At 42.3% G+C, this 21,673-nt stretch overlaps 1 protein-coding gene across 6 annotated transcripts in view; it reads left to right on the top strand.

Annotated features, from left to right (window-relative positions):
* fam110b (family with sequence similarity 110 member B) overlaps positions 1–16,722 on the top strand; it is a 160,797-nt gene extending 144,075 nt beyond the window's left edge. For all 6 annotated transcript variants that reach the window (XM_073041956.1, XM_073041976.1, XM_073041967.1 and 3 more), the window contains one exon: positions 13,286–16,722. In XM_073041956.1, the coding sequence (XP_072898057.1) occupies positions 13,587–14,699 (1,113 nt within the window). In that variant the 5' untranslated portion in view covers positions 13,286–13,586 and the 3' untranslated portion in view covers positions 14,700–16,722. The remainder of the gene's footprint in view (positions 1–13,285) is intronic.
* The last annotated feature ends 4,951 nt before the right edge of the window (positions 16,723–21,673 follow it).

Below are 21,673 nucleotides of genomic sequence, written 5' to 3'. Positions count from 1 at the left end.
AAGCTTTATTTAAAGCCATAAAATTTGTTATGTTTTGAAGAAATAAGTTTAAAAACCTCTTTATCTGAAGAAAAGCTGTTTAGGTCATTCAGTAGAGAATTCTTTTTAGGCTCGTGGCATCTCTGATGGTTAGTCTGCGACTGCTTCCATTTGGACGAAAACTTACTGAGCCTCCCAAAACTGCTAAAGGATTGGCATCGCAAGAAAAGATTACACTTTGATCATTAAATATGTGTAATTACAGATGTAGGTTGTGTTTTTTCTTTAAAAAAAGCACAAAACAGTCTGAAGTATGGTCCTGGCTGTTGAGATCTATATTAGAAGGCTGGTTGAAGCAAGTGCCTGTATTGTAATTTCTATTTGTTTGGAATTGTATTTGTTTGTTGCTGCTGGGAAAGTAAATATGGTTTCTACAGAGCAATTATTGCACTTCAAAGTAATTCATTGTGCAAAAAATACTGAGACATTTTTTTTTCCCTCCTTCTCTGGGGGTAGGTCTTACTATTTTTAATTGGGTACTTACTCGTTCCCTGCTTTGCAACTGCCTGAAAGCAATCAAATCACAAGGCTGTATAATTTATACATTTTTTTGCTTTAAAAATGCACTTTGGATCTTCCTAAGCCCACCATGCTCACTGGGGTATAGGCTACCAAAAGCATTTCCCCAGAGACCTCGGTCCTGGGCCAGTCTCTCAGGTTGGTCCCAGGAGTATCTCATCTTGCATCTTCTCCCTTCATCTTCCAGAGGTGAGGTCTCTGAAGCCGCTGTTGGCATTTCTGCGGCACTGGTTTTTTACATTATAGGGTTGCTAGCCCCATGCTCAGTACTCTTCCTTTCGCAGTTGGGCTTGGGACCAATCGTGGTGGAGTTCAAATGTAATAACAATCGGCTAGAAAGCAAAGACTTTTATGTCAGAATGTTGTTTCTGGATATCAGTCCAGGAGTGCACGTCACACAACACCTCCCATGGTCTCAGAACGCATCCTACACAGTCAACAAAGCTCACCAACGCCCCTTCTTTCTGAAGAGGCTGCAGAGAGCTGGGTTTTGCACATCCATGCTCACATTTTCCTTCGGATGCGCAGTAGAGAACATCCTAACAAGCTGCATCATTGCTTGGTGTGGAAACTGCACTGCGGCGGACAGGAAAACTCTACAGCGGCTAGTCAAAACTTGCCAATGCATCGCTGACACTAGCCTACCTACTGTCAAGGAAATATATACAGAAAGGTGCCAAAAAAAGGGCCAGTAACATCATGAAGAACCAACATGAGGAGATCTGCAGATGCTGGAAATTCAAACAACAACACACACAAAATGCTGGTGGGACACAGCAGGCCAGGCAGCATCTATAGGGAGAAGTGCTGTCGACATTTCGGGCCAAGACCCTTCTTCGTCATGAAGAATCCCACACACCCTGCTGCTGGACGGTTTGTCCCACTCCCATCAGGGAGGAGGCTACGTAGTATCCATGCCAGGGCCAACAGGCTCAAAAACAGCTATTTTCCCCCAGCAGTAAGGCTGATCAATACCTCCACTCACTAACCCCACTATTACTTTATTATTTCCCATCAGTCTCCTTATGCACAGCCTGGTGCCACTTTATGGACGTGCAACCAATCTGTGTATCTAAACTAGCTTGTTTTTTTATCATTATTGTGCTATTTATCTTCTGCGGTTTTTTGTGCTCATTAGGTCCAGAGTAAGTTATTTCTTTCTCCTTACATTTGCGTTCAGGAAGTAACACTGAACAATTTTGAATCTTCCGTAGAAAAGCTCCACAAATTGCAACTTATGTGCCTTTTCAGCAGCTTTTAACATTGAAGTTACAGCGATCGAGTGGGAGAAGTCATGTGGAATGCAAATGCAGCAAAATTTTCAGGATTAGGTGGCTCTTGCAGAGAATCGCACATTCTAATTCTGTACACTGGCAGTAAATCAGAGATTTGGTTTCTGGGAAGCTGCTCAGGAAATTCATGAGGGAGCATTGAGTGATACTCCTCTTGGATATAGTATAAATTTGTATTCAGTTTAACTCTGCCTTGCTTTGTTAAAGTGGTGAAGTACTTTAATATACGTACAGCAAATGTAAGGTAGGAACGTTGACACAGGGATTTTATAGATGATGAAAGATCATTCCTCATTTAAAATGAATTTTGTATAAATTTTCAGACTTCTTGTCCGTTCCACTTGGAGCACAACTAGTGCATAGCCCTGTTGCTCTGTTTCAGTTACTGGCCAAAAGTTTATTCAGTCCTCAATCAGCCACTCTCATTTAAAGCAGTTTTATTTATTTAATATTTATTCATTTGTATTTATAATATTTATAAATATTATTTGTTTAATATTTGTGGCACATGCCTGCATCTTTGATAATAAAATGAATACAACATACTATGTAAGTAATTCATCTTCATTCATATCTGTTAGCATTCAGTTTGCACGTGCAGAAGTTAATCTGTGATCCAACAGGAACTCTGCTCTTTGTGTAGCTCTTTCTATTTATACTGTCCAGAACTAAACTATCAAAACTGATTACCATACCAAGTTGGTAGCCCCTGAATTTTTAATTTAGCTAAGCTTTGGAAATTTAAGGAACGGGGGAAAAAAGTAATCTGGAAGTTGTAGGGAAGTCATCTGAGAGTGAATCCTCAGCCAATGAAGTGATTCCTCCACCACTGCCGGACCTTTAGTTGTTCGGTCGGGCGTGTTCGCATTGGCTGCAGTGGTCCACACGTCTATGGTGCTGCTGATGGGTTGTTCCTTATTATTGCCTTGGATTCACGTTCCTGGACCAATATTTTTGCTTTAAAATTCAGTCTGATCTCCCAATAGATCACATTTTCAAACTTGAATTCAACTCCAGTGTCAGTATCAGTGGGGAAAAATAATTTGCAAAATTTTACTGTCTTGCTAGTAGTACTGAAGGCTAGAGGGGAACATGAGTCAGAAAGCTGGTAGGCATAGTGTTTTCCTTATTAGCAGTTTTGATGGTCCACAATTGATGCAAAATGGCCCTTATAGCCTAATAAACCAAGCTCCTCCTTTGGGAATTTTAGATTTGCTGAAAATAACTCATGTACTTAGTATTCTTTATTTACTTTTCATTATTATTATTTGCTTTTTTGTAATTTGTACATTGGTGATGTCTCTTTGTAGTTTTCCATTGATTCTACTGTAATTCTTTGTTCTACTGTGAATGCCTGAAAGAAAATGAATGTCAGGATTGAATATGGTGAAATATACGCACTTTGATAAATAAATTTACTTTGAACGTTGAATAAGGTTTTGGGTGCAACATAGCTAGCGCATTGTCCTAAACATTATGCGTTTGCACAGTTATTGACACTTCCCTCAGTCATAAAACTAAATATCCAGGGATTGCACACATTTGGAGGAAAATCCTCAAGTCGGAATGTCTGGAATAAGTCCAACAATTATACATACTGAGTGGGCGTGATGCTTCACATTTTCTGACAAAATTTAAGGTGTTTACACTGAAGATTAAACGGAGGGCTCCAGGTACAGTGGGAATCGAGGCACCAGCATAATTCCTTTGTTGCTGCAGAAAGATGAAAAGGAAACAGCCTCTTGTATAGAGAGACCGTGGAGAACCTGCCAAAGGGGGGGATGGATCATAAGCAATTTCAGTTCCCCTCCACTGACCACATCCCTTCTTTTGAATGCCACTATGCTCCAAATCTCAAATTTCCTGTCTGGTGGAGTGGAGTTCAGACATGGAAGGACCCGTGCGTTACCTCATTCAATCAGAGCCACTCCAGTAACCTGCTATCCAACAATTTGGAACTCCTGATGCTCCTTTCAGACTGCTTTTGGAGCTTCAGCTCCTTACAGGTTCCCTGGAAAATTTACTTTTGATAACATCCAGTAGTGCGGAAAATCTGCTAGTTCGGCAGCACCAAATCGCATCCTCGTCTTACTGTTCTATCTGACATACTAAGTGCAAGATCGCAGAATACTACGTGTGTCAGCATATTGGCAGCTTTTCTCAGTGTGTACTATGTGGTGGGTTCATGTGTACAGTAACATAACACATGATAATGGCATCGATTGCAAAACTTGCTTTTTATCTTTGATCCAAGCTGAAAGAAACGTGACCCGTCCCATGAAGTGCTTGTGTCTATCATGTGAACCTCATATAGAGATCAGCTGAGCCACATGCCCATCCCCATCCTTTCCTCCCACATTCTTCATTTGATACTCTCATAATACTTGTGCTGTTTTCTCATAATAACAGCAGGAGTTTTACGTTTAATGTTTGCAGTGTAGTTTGCTTTTAATATTACATTTTGTCTGATTCTACTGCAATTGTAGCAATTGAAATAGAAATACAACATTCAGTGAATCAATATCTTTCTGTGGGAAAATGTCATTGCATTAGCAATCTGCATTGGCTTTCATATATCTCATTTGTTTGACTGAGGTGACCCTGTTTCTCACTCAAGGACAAGGTTTTTTTTAAATTATAGAAGGGCTTGGGCAGGCCAATTAGTAATTAAAATGTGAGTTTTAATTGTTGAGCCATAGAACACTACAGCTCAGAAAGAGACCCTCTGGCCCATCTAGTCAGTGCTGAACTAGTAATCTGCTTAGTTCCATTGGACCCAGACCATCGCTTTCCACTCCCTCCCATTCCTGTACCTATCCAAATTTCTCTTAAATGGCGTAATCAAAGCCACATCCACCAGTTGTGCTGCTAGCTTGTTCCACACTCACACCATCCTCTGAATGGAAGGTTCCCCCTCTTGTTCCCCTTTAATATTTCACTTTTCACTCTTAACCGAAGACCTCTCGTTCTCGTCCCACCTAACCTCAGCAGAAAAAGCCTGCTTGATTTTACCCTAAATATACCCCTCATAGCTCTATCAAATCTCCCCTCAGTCTAAAGAGTTCTAGGATTCTGAGATATCCTGCGGATGCGCTGGGAAACCTCATCAGTGCTGTAACCTGGAATCATCGGGTGTTTCAGGTCTTTCAACATCATACACCATTGCCCAGGTGACCCAGCCGGGGCTGATCAGACCCCCAGCTTGTGTCCCAGCAGCATTGGCCCACGGATCACTCCTCCTGATCCATGGCCATCTGGAGGCTCTCAGCAGTCACTGTGATGGTCCTGACCGTTTTCCTCTTGCCCGCCCCAGTGGTGCCAAGTAGGGTGTAGACTCTGCAGAGTGAGCAGCCGGCAAAACCCCTGCACCCCACTTCGATGGGCTTGCAGCCTCCAGCACTGCTCCACCAGCTCCTGGTACTTGACTCCCTTCTGCTCATTTACCTCCTCAGTGTGGTCCTCCCAGGAAACTATCAACTCAATGAGGACAATCTGCTTCGAGGACACTGAATAAAGGACCACATCCAGCCTCAGTGAAGTTGTTGCTATTTGGTGGGGAAACTTCAGCTGCCTCCCCAGGTCAGCTTGAAGCAGCCATTCTGCTGCGGCGCTGAGCAGGCCCGATGACGATGCTGGTCTGGGCTGACGTAGGGGCCGCCTTCCGGCTCTGACAAAGGAGATGTTCTTCCTCTGACCACTCTGGTGGCCATGGCGATCGCGATGCTCTCCGACACTGCCGTCAGCACCTGGTCATGACTCCACCGGTAGTGACCTTCCCCCAAGGCTTTAGGGTAGCTGCTGAGGATGTGCTCCAGTGATCCTCTTCCTGGACAGAGAGGACATGCTGGTGTATCGCTCTTGCCCCAGACATGGAGGTTTGCAGGGCTTGGCAAGGCATCATAGACAGCCTGGATCATAAATTTAACGCGCTGGGGTTCTGCCGGCCAGATGTCAGACCAGGAGATTTTCTGCACCAGCGCACCTTCCCACCTTGCCCATGCTCCCTGCTGACGCATGCCCACCATCCTGCTATTCCTCTCCACTTCAACACCAGCCTGCACTTCCTCCAGGACTAGTTGGCGTCTGTCCTTGCCTTTGGCCTTGTCATAGTGAGGTTGTGAAACGGAGCCCAGCCCTGCTCGCCTAGTTGACACTGTCCCCACCGGAGCCCTGTGTCTCAGCCGGGGCCCTGCTACCACCGGCCCTTCCTGTGCCTTCCACTTCCTGCCCGTCCGTACCCAGATGCCAGCTGCTGCCACTTTAGGGTCCTTGGAATCCCTGTACTGCAGCACCTCTCTTGTGCGGGAAACCCTGAACTCCTCGTCCAGGCCGCTGAAGGGAAGTTGCAGCTTATTGCGCCTCCCGTACAGTGCTGTGCCACTCAGACTACAAGGTAGGCCCAGCCACCTTCGAAGGTACTTACTGACCTTTCTCCAGCAACTCCACAGTTGTCACAGGCACCTCCTATACCAGTAGCGGCCATAGGATTCTGGGTAGGATGCCATGCTGGGAAATCCAGGCTTTGAACCTTCCAGGTAAGCCTGACTTGTCCACCGTGGTGAGCCAGCTCTCAAGCTCCTTGGAAGTTGATCGGACAGCAGCTGCATCTCTGAGGCTACAGTCGAAGACCTTCCCCAAGCTCTTGACTGTCTTCTCGTTGATAGATGGAGTGGTAGTGCCACCCAAGGTAAAACGAAACGTCTACCACTTTGCCGTTCTTCAGCACCATGGACCTGGATTTAGCTGGTTTGAAGCTCACCCCTGCCCATGCGATGGGCTTTTCCAGGCCCTGGAGTATCCACCTGCTGCCAGGAACTGAGGTTGTCGTGACAATGAGGTCATCCATGAAGGCTCTGATCGGGGACTGCCGAACACCAGACTCGGTCAGCGGGCCTCTACACTCTGCCTCAGCTGCCTTGACCATCATATTCATGGAAAGGGCAAAGAGAATAGCGGAGATTGTGCACCCAGTTATAATCCCCATCTCCAGCCTATGCCAGCTTGATGTCATAGCTCCGGAAGCGACTCTCAGTCTGAAGTTCTTGTAGTAATTCAGATGAGGTCCTTGACCTTTCTGGGAACATGGTGTTGGTCCAGTGTTAACTCCATCAGTTTGTGAGGTATTGACCCATAAGCATTGGCGAGATCTAGCCAAAGCATGACCAGGTCTCCCTTCCCCATGTGCACCTCCCTGATCAGCTGGGTGACTACTCCAGTGTGTTCCAGGCACCCAGGCACTCCGGGAATTCCACCCTTCTGCACTGAAGTATCGATATAAGCGTTCTTGAGGAGAAAGTCCATCATCCGGCGGGACAAGACACTAAAGGGGATTTTCCCTTCCACACTAAGCAGCGGGATGGATCTGAACTGCTCCAGGCTTGACGAATTTTCCTTCTTGGGGATCCAGACCCCCTCTGCGTACCTCCACTGGTCTGCCACAGTCCCCCTGCGCCAGATCACTCGCAGGATCTTCCAGAGAATCTTGAGAAGATCCAGGCAGTGCTTGTACACCTTGTCGGGTACTCCGCTGGGTCCTGGCGCAGAACTGGCTCTGGCTGAAGACACAACCTCCTGGACTTCCTTCCAGGTGGGCTCCTTCACATCGAACTCCACTATGGGGAGTGGTTGGCTTGTAAGGGTTCTGTGGAGGCCCAGCTGTTGCTCCCTTGCAGGATCGCTCAGGATGGTATGGAGGAAATGGTCTACCTCTTCTTTAGAGCACACAAGGCAGCCGCTGCGTTTCTGCCCTAGGAGCTGTTTTGTAACACCAAACGGATAGGCTATGAAGGCAGTTTGCTTCCTCGCTCTTTCTCTTTGTCGCCTCCTGTGCCATTCTGCTCTGCACAGGGTCATTAGCTTCTTCCTGCAGATGATCCCCAGGGGAGGTTTCTCATCCTCCATTGCTACCCTGAACTGCCGTGCCAGGGACCGGAGCTCTTGGTGGATCTGGGCTGCCCTGAGGTTCATAGCGTATTGGGATCTGGTGATCTTTCCCTCCTCTGTTACAAACTTCTCTGTGGCAAAGCTGACAATGATGGTGGTCGTTGTCTGAAGCTGTCTGTCAACTCTATGATCCTTATTATATCCCCATCGAAATGGAGCCACTCTTTCTTGTTGCTGGCTGGGGGCCACATGTTCCGGCGCTGCTGAACTATGTTGTTTGGGACAGCAGCTGTTGGCGCTTGGAGGCTCTGGGCTCTGTGGGGTGACTCCAGGCCGGGCTCCTGCGTCTCACCAGGCGAACTCCTGTGCGCTGCGCAGCACTCTCCTGCTCCAAGCCCTTCATTCTGGCCTGATGGGTCTTTAGGCCGCGCTTGTTCTTACAAACTTTGCTGCAAATGCATCTCTCTCTCGTTGTCGATAATCCATTTGCCTTAGTCATTGTTATTAGGTCCATCCTATTGAGGTGCTCATCTCCTCTCTCTCCCCCCCCCCCTTTCATATGGTTTATCTGTAGCTTTCTTGGGTTCTTCTTCACAGAAGATGCAAGCCCTCCCTGCCCCGCTTGCCGTCTTTCCGAGCTGCCAACTATCTCTCCAGTAGTCACCAATCTGTTGGTGGTCACCCAGCCTGTTCCTGGGAGTCACTAGCTCAGCCAGCTTGAGTGATTCTGAGATACATCCTGCGGATGCGCTGGAACACATCATCAGTGATGTAACCTGGGGTCAATGGGGTGTTTCCGATTTCAACATCATACACCCTCGCCCAGGCAACCCAGCTGGGGTTAATCAGACCCCAGCTTGTGTCCCAGCAGCATTGGCCCAGGGACCACCCCTCCTAAAGTCCGAAACTGTACAAACTTTTCCCATACCTCATTTCTATAGACTCTGTGTCTGTCTGCCAAATAAATACAGGTGTGAAAAATCCATATAAGATCTTCCCCATCTCTTTCGGCTGTATGCATAGTTGACCACTCTGACCTTTCATAGGACCGATATTACTCCTTGCTATCCTTTTGCTTTTAATTTATCTGCAGAAGCCCTAGGGACCATACCTACTATGTACCTTCTAACGCTAAGGTTCCCTAAACCTGTTATCCTTGCCTTTTGTTCTGACAGGACTGTACAAACTCTGTTTTCTCAGAATTTCACTTTTGAAGGCTCCCACTTACCAATTGCACCTTTGCCAGGAAATAATGTGTCCCAATGCATACTTGACAGCTCCTTTCTGATACCATGTCAAAGCTCAGCCCTTGAAATAGAATCAATCAAAACCAAGGAATTGCAATTCTCTTCTTTGAAAAGTAAACTACAGAAATGTTTTGGCCCATCATGCTAGTGTCGTTCTTCCATCAATTCAGCAGGGGCATAGCTAGGCATCAGAAGATTGTTGGTTCAAGTCCCACTCTAAAGATTTGAGTGCACAAGTAATCTAAGCTAGTGTTGTGTTGCTGAAGCAAAGGTCTTCCACACTGTGCCAGGCTCCGTGATTTGTGGCCAATTATGCTGAAGTCCAGCCAGCCACAGTTGCCTGTACGTGCACATGTTGTCTATGAACAGTGATTTGTCCTTAGGTGGAGGAGCTTGAGAGCCCTTGCCTGGGACTACTTAATGGCCTTTTGTTGGCTAACTGGAGTCATCTGAAAACAAGTCATATTAAATAAGTAAAAGAGTAGTAGTAATTATTTGCAAAAAAAACTTGTAATTGCTGGTAAATTGTTAAAATAATTAAGTGAATGTAAGGAAAAACACCTGTTCTTGTTCTGACTCAGGCTGCATACTGGTGTAGAGCTGGAAGCTGTATTTGCAATGTACAGTACACATTTGTGCATTATTCCTGGATTCCAGCACCCAGGGCATGCCCTTTTCTCACTGTTACCATCAGGTAGGAGATACTGAAGCCTGAAGGCACACACTCAACAAATCAGGAACAGCTTCTTCCCCTCTGCCATCCGATTCCTAAATGGACATTGAACCCTTGAACACTACCTCACTTTTCTAATATATAGATTATTTCTATTTTCTGCATGATTTTTAATCTATTCAATACATGTATACTGTAATTGATTTACTTATTATTATTTATATTTTTTCTTCTATGTTATGTATTGCATTGAACGGCTGCTGCTAAGTTAACAAATTTCATGACACATGCTGGTGATAATGGGAAGTACAAAATTGGATGGTGATACTGCTTCCACCGGACTCTGTGTTCTGCCATCATCCTGACTTCCACCTTCTGGTGTTCAAACGATGTCAGGAACGTCTGAACCTACACAATGCAGTTAGATGGCAGGTCACAGCTTCCATTTCAATAGATTAGGCTAGCAATTGAGGCACTCTGTAATCTCTGAAGTCAAATAAACTGAGGCTCAATTTTGAAGAGCATTAGTGGAAATATCCCAAGCACGCTGGCCAATATTTATCTTGTATCCAAAATCACTGAAACAAATTGTTTTGCTGCAATCATATTGCTGTTTATGGGAGCTTAGAGGGTGCAAATTAGCTGACACAGATTCCTTCATTATATCAGTAGCTGCACATAAATGTAGTATATTTGATTGATTTCTTCGGGGTTGTTAATACTAGTCTCTCTTTCCATTCTCTATTCTTAGCTCCTCAGACTAACTGTACTTGAAATCTGCGTCATTCTTCATAAAATACTAGATCGCTAAAGGCAGAAACACAAACCTATTTTGGATCAAGAGAGCCTGGATCGAGATAAGATCAAATTTGATTATTTATTCCCATAGCTTCCAATCTTTTTTTTTTGAAGATTGCAAGAAAGAAAGAAAGCCGGGTAAAAGATTGTCTGTTCATGATGCTTGGAAAACAATGGAAAAACACAGTGTACTGCCGGACTGAAATCCAGCCTGTTCATTTCTGCTCACTTTTAAATCTCACAAGAATCATAATGTGCACAAAGTGACAATGATGTTTGCCTTAATGGGATATCCTTCTGCATTTAAAAAAACCTCATCTTGAACACTTAGCAACTATATTCTTCCAACTAATTCCTTTTCAAAAGTAGCTACAAAAGATATTCCCTCATGATCATTTCCGATCTGCACCCGACTCACACGCAACCGCAGTCACACTGGTAATTGGCCATTTTTCTCTGTATATTGCAATGGTTCTTGCAAAATAAGAGGGATAAGCAGTATTTCTTACTCTCGTTTAAAATATATGCTCCTCATTGTACTGTAATTTTCCCCAGGGGCTTGAAGTAGCTGGGGATCATTAGATGCTATTTCATCCAAAAATCTGACTGGGCTGTTGTGCATGTTGCAGGCCTTATGCATACACAAATAATGTTCCTACAACTCCCTGGGCAGCAGTGAAACAAAACCACAGCCTTCGTTAGCAATACTTAGTTGTTGCTGAACTCATACCTGTCAGTGGACTTTGAATTGCCATTTCAGTGTTTGCTAATTATCTCATTTCCTCACTAAAATTGCATTTTTGACTTTTATCCATACCTGTAAAAATGGATGGTCAGTTACATCAGACCTTTCAGGGTTGAACAGGACAAATAGTAATGAACTGTGTGTCAATCTTCAAATTTAAATGTAATTTTATTATCATACTCCATAAACGTCACTGTACGTACTACCCTGAGATTCATTTTCTTGTGGGCATTCACAATAAATATAAAGAAACAATAGAATCAATGCAAAACTGCACACAAGCAAAGAGGAGCAAGCAACCAATGTTCAAAAGGCAACAAATTGTGCAAATACAAAAACAAAATAATAATAATAAATAAATATTAAGAAATGAGTTGTAGAGCCCTTGAAAGTGAGTCCATAGCTTGTGGAGTCAGTTCAACGTTTGGGGTGAGTGGAAGTTAAGTTATTCACACCGGTTCTTGAGCCTATGATTGAAGGATAACAACTTGCACCTGAAGCTGGAGGTGTGGGACCTCAGGCTCTTGTAACTCCTTCCTGATGTCATCAGTAAGGAGAGAGCATGACCCTGATGGTGGGGGTCCTTGAGCTTGCTGAGCATGCAAAGGACAGATGTGTATAAATTAGATATTTGAAATGATGGTTAGAAACAGATGGAAATGGTCATTCCTTGCATTTGGGTCACTTGTTTGTTCCTTTGTAGAGTTTGGGGTTCTAGCTGTTTGCAACCAACAATGCTCCACCATTGAATGACTCAAAGCTAATGGTTCAGTGTGAACTTCAGTTTCCAGATCTGCCTGCTAAGCTTGCAGAAGGTCAGAGATACTTCCGTGACTTTGTTAGAACAGCTATTATACCTTTTAATTTTTTGTTTGATAATTATGGTATTTTGAGATCCTTTTAAAAGGAAGTTTAATTTTTATTAGTCTATGTTTGAGTGAATATCAGGAACCGTTACAAAAGTTCAAATTGTCAGAGAATTTCTGCCTAATTGGAAAGTGTTGTGCAGGGCCTTGGCGACCAGATTCAAGTTGGCGTCCTTTTGGAAGTGTGCACCGCGGAGCCCACATCGGTTGAGAGTGGGTAGACGATGAGTGTAAGTGGTGACCACATTAGCCACAATACAGGGCAACGTGCTTTTTACTGTACAGTAGTAAAAACTTCTTATTGTCTATACCTAGCTCACACGCAAATGCACAGATGACTCTTGACTTTTTTTCTCCAGTCTTGATGAGGGGTCTCGGCCCGAAACGAAGACTGTACTCTTTTCCATAGATGCTGCCTGGCCTGCTGAGTTCCTCCAGCATTTTGTGTGTGTTGCTTGGATTTCCAGCATAGGCAGATTTTCTCTTGTTTGTAAATGCACAGATGAGCTCTGCTCTTTATATGTGAGCTATCACGTGGTTCTAAAGAAGCTGAAGTGGAGTGCCATTTTCTGGAGAATTAAAATCAGTGATATTAGTGTAAAAACATGTATGGCAATAACTTAAAATATGCAAGTACCAAATATATATTTTGTGGTTTTGAAGAAGGATGAGCTAATTATGTCACTTTTGAAATAATTTGAAGTTAGAGTAACATTTTCTGTGATCATTAGTGTGACACATAATAATCCTGCTTTCCTGCTCCTCGGGCACTTAACAGCTGCTTAACCTTAAAATGATGAGGTTCAAGACTGCAGAGCGTGAATGCAATCATGCAGAGTTCAGATTTACAAATTAAAACCAAACCAATTTGACACTCCTTATCCCAATGCAGTGTACATACATACAGCAGATGTGCCTTGAGAAGTAGGAACCCACCCTTTTTCCTTTATTCCCCGTGTTATTGTAGCCCATTATGGTGTTCACTGTTACCTTCAGAGATGTTGTGTCTAATGAGTTGGTATAAAGTGTTAAAATAATTGCTGGTCCAGGCAACAATATTAAAATGTCACCATTCAGAAATTTGATTTGGGGTCAATCAGGACACTTATAATGTTTATGCCTGTTTATTTGCTGGACTCCATACCAGCTATTCAGTTTTTCTATATTTTTTTTTCATTAAGTTGCTGTCATACTAACACATGGTTCATTATTCTGTGTTTCAGATCACTGCCTGGAGTTGTGTATAAAAGAACAGACAAGTCTCCCACGTCTCTTAGTCAGCTTAAAAAATAGAATCAGCAGAGCAGATTAATACAGACTTGAGTCTAGTGGCCCTTTGTACAAAGACTGGCTTTAAAGAGAACATACTGTTATTTAATGAGCTATAAGATGAGGCCCCGCTGGTGATCCTTGCAGCAAAAGACGTCCTCTCTCCAGTCTGCTTGATGTACACGATTCAACACGGTGCATTTGGAGTTGCTGAACTCGGATTCCAAGACGGCTGCTGGAGAAAGGCCATCGAACATGCCTACGGAAATGCTACAAGCAGATAGCATGGTCAAACCTGTTGGTTCGACAACCACGTTCACTTCAGCGGTTCCTCTTCGTATCCTGAACAAAGGGCCTGACTATTTCCGAAGGCAGGCAGAGCCCAACCCCAAAAGACTTAGTGCTGTCGAGCGGCTCGAAGCTGACAAAGCAAAATACGTGAAGAGTCAAGAAGTCATCAATGCCAAGCAGGAGCCCGTGAAACCAGCTGTGCTGGCAAAGCCTCCCGTCTGCCCAGCAGTCAGGCGGGCGGCTGGTACCCCTTTGCAGAAGCTGTCTAATAATCACAAGGTGGACAGCAGTGCTAAAAGAGAGAACATAAACCTGGAAATCCTGAAAAACATAATTAATAGTTCAGAAAGTTCCACCTCTGGCTCAGTACATAAACACAGCACACGGAACTGGCCCCAGCATAGACCTGCCTCCACAGAAATTAGTCGGCGCACGTTCACGGAATCCATTCGCGTGTACAGTAATCAAAGCCAGGGTAGCCCACAAGGAGGCAATCTGAATGTAACCAAAAGATTGTTTGAAGACCAAGTTAGTGATTCAGCCCTGCATATTTCTCGCAGTTCCGCTGATGTGAGAAGAGTGGTGGAAGGGAGGCCACTAAAGCCAATACCCAGTAGCAGTTCTGCCCCTCCTGTTCTACCCAAACCTAATATTTCAACCTGTAATGTGCCCAAGTCGCCGCCACAGCCCACCCCGGACTTGACAACCAACCCAAGCAGAAGGCCTTCACTCCACCGCTCCAAGTCTGACCTCAGCGATCGATATGCTCGTGCCAATGCAGACGTGGAGCGATTCTTTAACTACTGTGGACTGGATCCTGAAGAACTTGAAAACATTGGAATGGAGAATTTCACAAGGGCAAATTCGGACATAATCTCTCTGAACTTTCGCAGTGCAAGCATGATCAGCTCGGACTGTGAGCAGTCGCGACGAAGCAACGATGACCTGACGGATGATGAAGAAACAAATGACCGTGTTCCTTATGGTATTTCAGCAGTGGAAAGGAATGCAAGAGTAATTAAATGGTTATATAGTTGCAAACAAGCTAAGGAATCGCAGAAAATATCTCATGTTTAAAGAAAGGACACAAGTTATGATGATTCAATTTTTTTTTGTATTTTTATTTTGTCTGTGAATCTTTTTAGTTGTGAAGTCTACTGGAACATTTGCAAATTTCAGTTCCACCGTGATGTTAGTTGTGTATGTTCTCATTGCATGCTTATCGATCTAAACTCAGAAGTGGCCTCTATTTCAAAACATGTGAAGACATGGAGATGGATGTTTCAACTCTATTAGATATGTAACTATATATGTGTCAGCCAGCCAGCACGAGGTACTATGTGTACATTTCAAACAATTATATGAGAACAAATGGCCTTGTTGCAGATTTTTCTATTCATAAATGTAATCTGGGTAGTAAAGATCATTCTGTCTGTCTGAAACATTGCAATGGGAGTCACATTTAACTCGCCTCAATCTGGAAATGCATGTTACAGCCCATATAACCTCCAATGGTAGCTACTAGTCTATAAGGCTGTCCAGTTTAATGCAATGGCATGGTACAGCTCTAACAATCCATGTCTTCCAGAGCTGCTTCAACTGCCCTTCTAATTGTCTGCTGTAATGTGCTGAGAAGTGAAAAAGTACAGCGGGTGACCTCGTTAACTAGTTCATTGTTGCTTTTCAATATACTGCAGTGCTGCACTTCATTTCATAAAGAGGCTGGTGTCTCAACTGTTGGGGAACCAGATTTTTTTTTTTGTATTAAAAATGCTGTAAAGGTTTGTATATACTTCAAAGCTGTTATCAGATCTGTAAAGAAGAGACTGCTATAATAATAAATAGTTTCCAGTTCATTCATCATTTTTCTCGATTTTAGCTTTTTTCCCCCCCCCCCATTCTTTGTTTTAGCTTTGATGTGATCATTTCAAAACAAAGTTTACAAGTTGTGACTTTTGCTCTTCTTTTCCTCAATGAATGATTTAACATATACAGGCAAATGTGCAATGACGGCCGTTGTTACTTGGCAAAATGTCACATGACCCTAGAATCATATTCTGTTCTTTGTAGTCATACTCGCCACCGTAGTAATATCTCTTTAAAGACTATTCTAAGGTTCAGTTGAGTTGTAGCCTTTTAAATCTTTTAGCATTGTCCTATTAACCAGAAAATCTTGATGCCAATTTGCAGCTGTTCTCTCATCATTCAGGCTGTGAAGGCATGGGGTAGCAACCTTTACCCCTTTTGCTATACTTTTGGAAATTCTACCTTTAAATTTTTTTTTAATTTAAAGGCTTTCACAAATCCTGTGCATGGGGTTATCTCCCCTGCATGTTGCTAAGCTCACAAAAAAAAAAGATGATGCTGCACAAAGACTCGATTTCTCATTAGAGCTATAGTAATTTACAGAGAGAGCAGTGAAATGATTATGAATGAAGCATCATGGGAATGAAGGCAGCATTTGTCTTGTAGTAATGTCTAAGTTAAACAGTGAATACTAGAAATCTAAAGTTAAAACCAAAATTGCAGGCCTTATCCAAATGATGTTTAGCCAGTGTTTAATGGTGAAAGATGGTGAACTTCTCTGGAAAAACTGGTAAATGATCTCAACATGAAGCATTCAATTTATATTTTTAGATACTATTCAGTTGGGAGCCTTTGGCAGTTTCTACAGAGACAGTAACCTTACTTTCATTTTCAGATGCTGACTGGATGCCCAGTGTGCATTTTTTGTTTTTTTTAATGTAGTATTTTCATTGTGCTATTGTTCAAATAAGTCTGTATTGTTAGATTTGCCAGTTTGTTATCTTTCGTTCCTAAACCTTGTAACTTTTTGGCTTTTGTATTTGTCATAAAATATAATCAAATCTTTCCACTTGAAACTTGTAAAGCAAAAATTAATGACCATTTACCTGTGCACTCTTTTTTCTGGCTCTGTATTGTAATCTCTTTTTCTAAGCACAATTAAGTTTGCAGAATTTGGGACTGGTACTACTGACCACATCTCAACTGGAAAAACAAATTAATGGCTAACAATTATGTAAGCTTGGTGCTTTCTTTTTACTAGCTTTTTAATAATAAAACGTGATTGTGTTTCTGCACTTTAAGCTGCAAGTAACTATGATTTCAGTTTAGCTAACAATGTTAATAACAATTGTTAGTAATCCAAAGCAAAGTTTCACTTATTCATTTGTCTGCTATGTTTTTTTTTGATTACCCAGCTCCACAGAATTTACCTCCCATTTCCAACAGAAATAGCAATATCTATGACCATGATTCTGGCATTAATGATTGTTTCCTGGAAAATTACACTATCTTCTCCTCTGCCTGACAGCAGTTTCAGTAGAAAATTTATCATCAATAATTTAAGTTGCATTTTCTCTTTAATCGATGGAGATCAGCTCATGCAATAAGGCTTGTTTCAATTTAGTTTTTGATCTTTTTTGTTTAAAATGTCTCATTCTTGAAAATTAAATCTGCCAGAACATCTAACTTCTGCCTTTCCTTTCTCATTTCACAAATAAGCATTGAGGTGTTGGGGGGTGGGGGGGGGGGGGGCTAAAATGGCATTGCAGCCAATGGAGAGAAAATGGATCCAAAAATAGGTAGCTCATGAAAATTAGCATGCAGTGAAACAATAACATGATTAATATTCTCATCAGAAAGATTAACTATCATTTATATGGTAAGTGTAAATTCTGTCAAGTTTGAAAGCAAGTCATTCAATAATAGCATGGGCAATGTATAACCATATAACAATTACAGCACAGAAACAGGCCATCTCGGCCCTTCTAGTCCGTGCCGAACGCTTACTCTCACCTAGTCCCACTGACCCGCACTCAGCCCATAACCCTCCAACCCTCCATTCCTTTCCAATTTTACTTTAAATGACAATACCAAACCTGCCTCTAACACTTCTACTGGAAGCTCGTTCCACACAGCTACCACTCTCTTGAGTAAAGAAATTCCCCCTTTGTGTTACTCTTAAACTTTTGCCCCCTAACTCTCAACTCATGTCCTCTTGTTTGAATCTCCCCTACTCTCAATGGAAAAAGCCTATCCACGTCAACTCTATCTATCCCCCTCATAATTTTAAATACCTCTATCAAGTCCCTCCTCAATCTTCCACACTCCAAAGAATAAAGACCTAACTTGTTCAACCTTCCCCTGTAACTTTTCCCTGTGCTGAAACCCAGGTAACATTTGAGTAAATCTTCTCTGTACTCTCTCTATTTTGTTGACATCTTTCCTATAATTCAGTGACCAGAACTGTACACAATTCTCCAAATTCGGCCTTACCAATGTCTTGTACAATTTTAACATTACATCCCAACTCCTATACTCAATGCTCTGATTTATAAAGGCCAACATACCAAAAACTTACTTCACCACCCTATCCACATGAGATTCCACCTTCAGGGATCTATGCACCATTATTCCTAGATCACTCTGTTCTACTGCATTCTTCAATGCCCTACCATTTACCATGTATGTCCTATTTGGATTATTCCTACCAAAATGTAGCACCTCACATTTTCAGCATTAAACTCCATCAGCCATCGTTCAGCCCACTCTTCTAACTGGCCTAAATCTCTCTGCAAACTTTGAAAACCTATTTCATTATCCACAATACCACCTACCTTAGTATCATCTGCATACTTACCAGTCCAATTTACCACCCCATCATCCAGATCATTAATGTATATGACAAACAACATTGGACCCAGTACAGATCCCTGAGGCACACCACTAGTCACTGACCTCCAACCTGACAAACAGTTATCCACCACTACTCTCTGGCATCTCCCATCCAGCCACTGTTGAATCCATTTCACTACTTCAATATTAATACCTAACGATTGAACCTTCAATGTATAAATAACGATCATCTTTCACGGACAGCTGTCAAAATCATTTCAAAATTTAAAGTATTTCTGACAAACATGATCTAGACAAACAAATCATTTATCTTTAAAGCATTTATTTTCTTAGTCTATAAATTGCCATAATACATTATAACTGGATTTCATAACTTGTGTATAGTTTTCATCCTGAAGCTGAGAAAACACAAAAATTGTGAGATGATGAAAGATTATTTGAAGTAATGGATTTAAACAGTAGTTGCATTTGTGTCTGGATAAAAATATAATGAAGGGGCCTCTAAAATTGATGTCAATACACTGATTGGCTTTCAATTTTTTTTATATGTTGGTTGGAAATACCTGATGACTGTCCCAACGCCTGCTTCAATAATGGTTAAAAGATTAAAATGCACTCTAATCTTAAATATTTATAATGGTTCAATTTAATATCAGAGAATGTATACAGTATAAAATCTGAAATTCTTGCTCTTCACAAGTATCCATGAAACAGAAGGAAACCACCACAGAATGAATGACAGAAAATGCTAAAACCCCCAAAGCCCCCCCCCCCCCACCATGCACAGAAGCATCAACCCTCCCCACACCACCACACAAGCAATAGCAAAGCTCCCAGGGACCATGATCTAAAGGTCATCAAAAGCTGCCCATCCCAACACTTCGACATTTCTGACAGGCCCTCTGTCTCTCTCACTAGCAACAGGGAGAGAGATATTGCTCCTGCAACATAGTTAAATATTGAATCACTGAAATGCAATGTTATTCATAACAGGTGTCAGAAAATTTAAAAGGAGGAAGGGCACTTGCCACAAAATAGAATGGTGATCCTGTCATTTAAGCAAAGTTGTGATTAAAATGTTGCATAAGCTTTCACATTTTAGAGAGTCATTGAGTAGCACCCAGAAGGCTAACTCCAGTTTCCGTGTCTGTTTGTCTTGTATTGTCGTTACTTTCACTGCAGTATGATTCAACAAAACAGATGGTTGCATAATTGTTGATGGTGGATGCACAGTGGAATGAGACCACACTCTGAGGCTGCGCTATGTGCACAATGAATATTTAACTGGCACTTAGAGGAAATAATGCAATATATGGGATCATATGGAGATGCTTGCCAGAGAAGTGACCAGGAATGCTTAAATTAGGAAGCTAAGAGCAAGACAAATTTAGAAACAGCAACAAAACAAATTCTTTTTAGCAATTCAAACTTATTAACATTTTTATTTGCATAATTTAAAATATTGCAAAGTAACTTGCCTTAAATTTTGCCTACCAGTCTTTTGACCTACACCACTCCATTAAAATAGACTGTGATCTGGTGCCACACTGAACTAATATTCTGATGAAGGTCATCAACCTCTTCTTCACAGATGCTGCCTAAATTTTTGAACATTTTCTGTTTTTTTCACCTTTGTGTGATGTTGCAAGACGTGAATGAATCTGGGTATTCACAAACTCTCCAATATGAATTTCCTTGGACTTGTCTATTGGAATATTCATCTCCCCGAGTAAGTAATCAGATTGATTATTCACCAAGTCCATTATTTCATTATTTTGATTTACAATATCAAGAGCTTTTCAGGGACTTGTTGGGGCTAATACCCCCATTTTCTTCATTATCCTTTTATACTGAATTATAATGTGATTACTCCTAACAATTGTATAAATATAGGTTATTTGCAACACCAAACGTTGATATGAATTTAAATGCTGTGGTTACTCAGTTGGTCAGGCAACATCTACAGAGAGAAAAAAACGTAGCTAGCCAGTCAAACTTTATTTTTCTCATTGATGGTTCACTCCAGGTGAAAGTTCACTGCATAGAGTGGAACGTTCTAAAGGGTTGTCTTGAAAGCTAGCATCAATTTGGATCTCCCCTGAAAAGCTGAGGGTGGTTGAAAAGACCAGTGAAATTATGCCACCATTATTCCTTTAACAACTGAGGTTCCTAAAACTCATTAAAGGGACTGCAGAGAATCACTGCTCCGTCTTTATTGGGAAGGTTATCAGATATGAAACAAGTCTGCTCAAAGTGCAGCCATATAAGTGAAGACTGCAAGGGAAGAGCATGGCAGAGAAATTTTAAACGTTTGGCCTGTTTCCCCATCATGCAAGCAATGATAGCACAAAGAAAAGAGACTTGCAGAAATACTTTGACTAATGAAATAAGATACGATGTCGTGAGTAAAGCATAAATTCAGAATGGCAACACTTTGACTTGTGTCTCAAGTATAAGTTTAATTATTAATAAATGAATGCAGCCAAATGAAACCGTGTTCCACCAGGGCCAAGGTGCAAAACAGTACCAACAGTCATACACAGCACAAGACACATGTAGCACATTCCAAAGATAAACGCACGCACACAATCCAGCTTTTCTTTTCCACTGAGCAAACACTGGAGAGCAGCACTGATTGGAGAAGCCAGGCCCCATTCCAGCATGGATGCCATGCCACACCACCTCTGGCTCTCCCCTCCTGGACAGCTGCAGCAGGTGAGCCTACAGCCTGCGACCCAGTCTGCACTACAACCAAGCTCACGCGGCTCCCATGCCGCATGGTCTTGCCAATAAACCAGTGAACTGGACTTGCAGTATCTACAATACTAACATCCAGCAGGGTCTTGCAATCATAAGAAAGATATCCAAGACAATCACTTGCTGTCAGATTGCACACGGTCTTCGTGCACTGACTCCGATGCCTTTCTGTAGTAGGTGGTAACATTGTCCACACCAAGTCCAGTTCCTGTGCTAACAAGCAATACTTGCTGTGGTTCTTGAAGTTCTTAGTATCCAGCTGTGTCTTGTGATCATGTATCACAGGAGACTTCAGTGCACTGCTTCTCTTGTGACTTCATGGGTCGTTCACTCTAACCTGGGAATTTCTGCTTCAATGACGGGCATGGAAGGTGCCCCAATGTTGCAATTGCACCTGACACTGTAGTCCAGCCTTGGATTCAAACCAGGTTGACTAACAAAGAAATTATAGAAGTTTGAGCTCAGGCCAGACCAAGAATGACCATGGACAGCTTAGGGTTTTACTGTAAAGAAAATGGGCTTGCTGACAAAGACTTTGGCCAGGAATGTCCAGTTGGAAGTGATCACAAATGCAATTTAGTCCATGAAAAATCAATTTTGGTTTACATGGTGCTGAAATTCATGTACTGAGAGAT

The sequence above is a fragment of the Hemitrygon akajei genome, chromosome 1 (assembly GCF_048418815.1).
Source record: "Hemitrygon akajei chromosome 1, sHemAka1.3, whole genome shotgun sequence".
Lineage (NCBI taxonomy): Eukaryota > Metazoa > Chordata > Chondrichthyes > Myliobatiformes > Dasyatidae > Hemitrygon > Hemitrygon akajei.
Note: the sequence above shows the minus strand (reverse complement) of the source record. Positions and strands in the feature narration are given on the sequence as shown.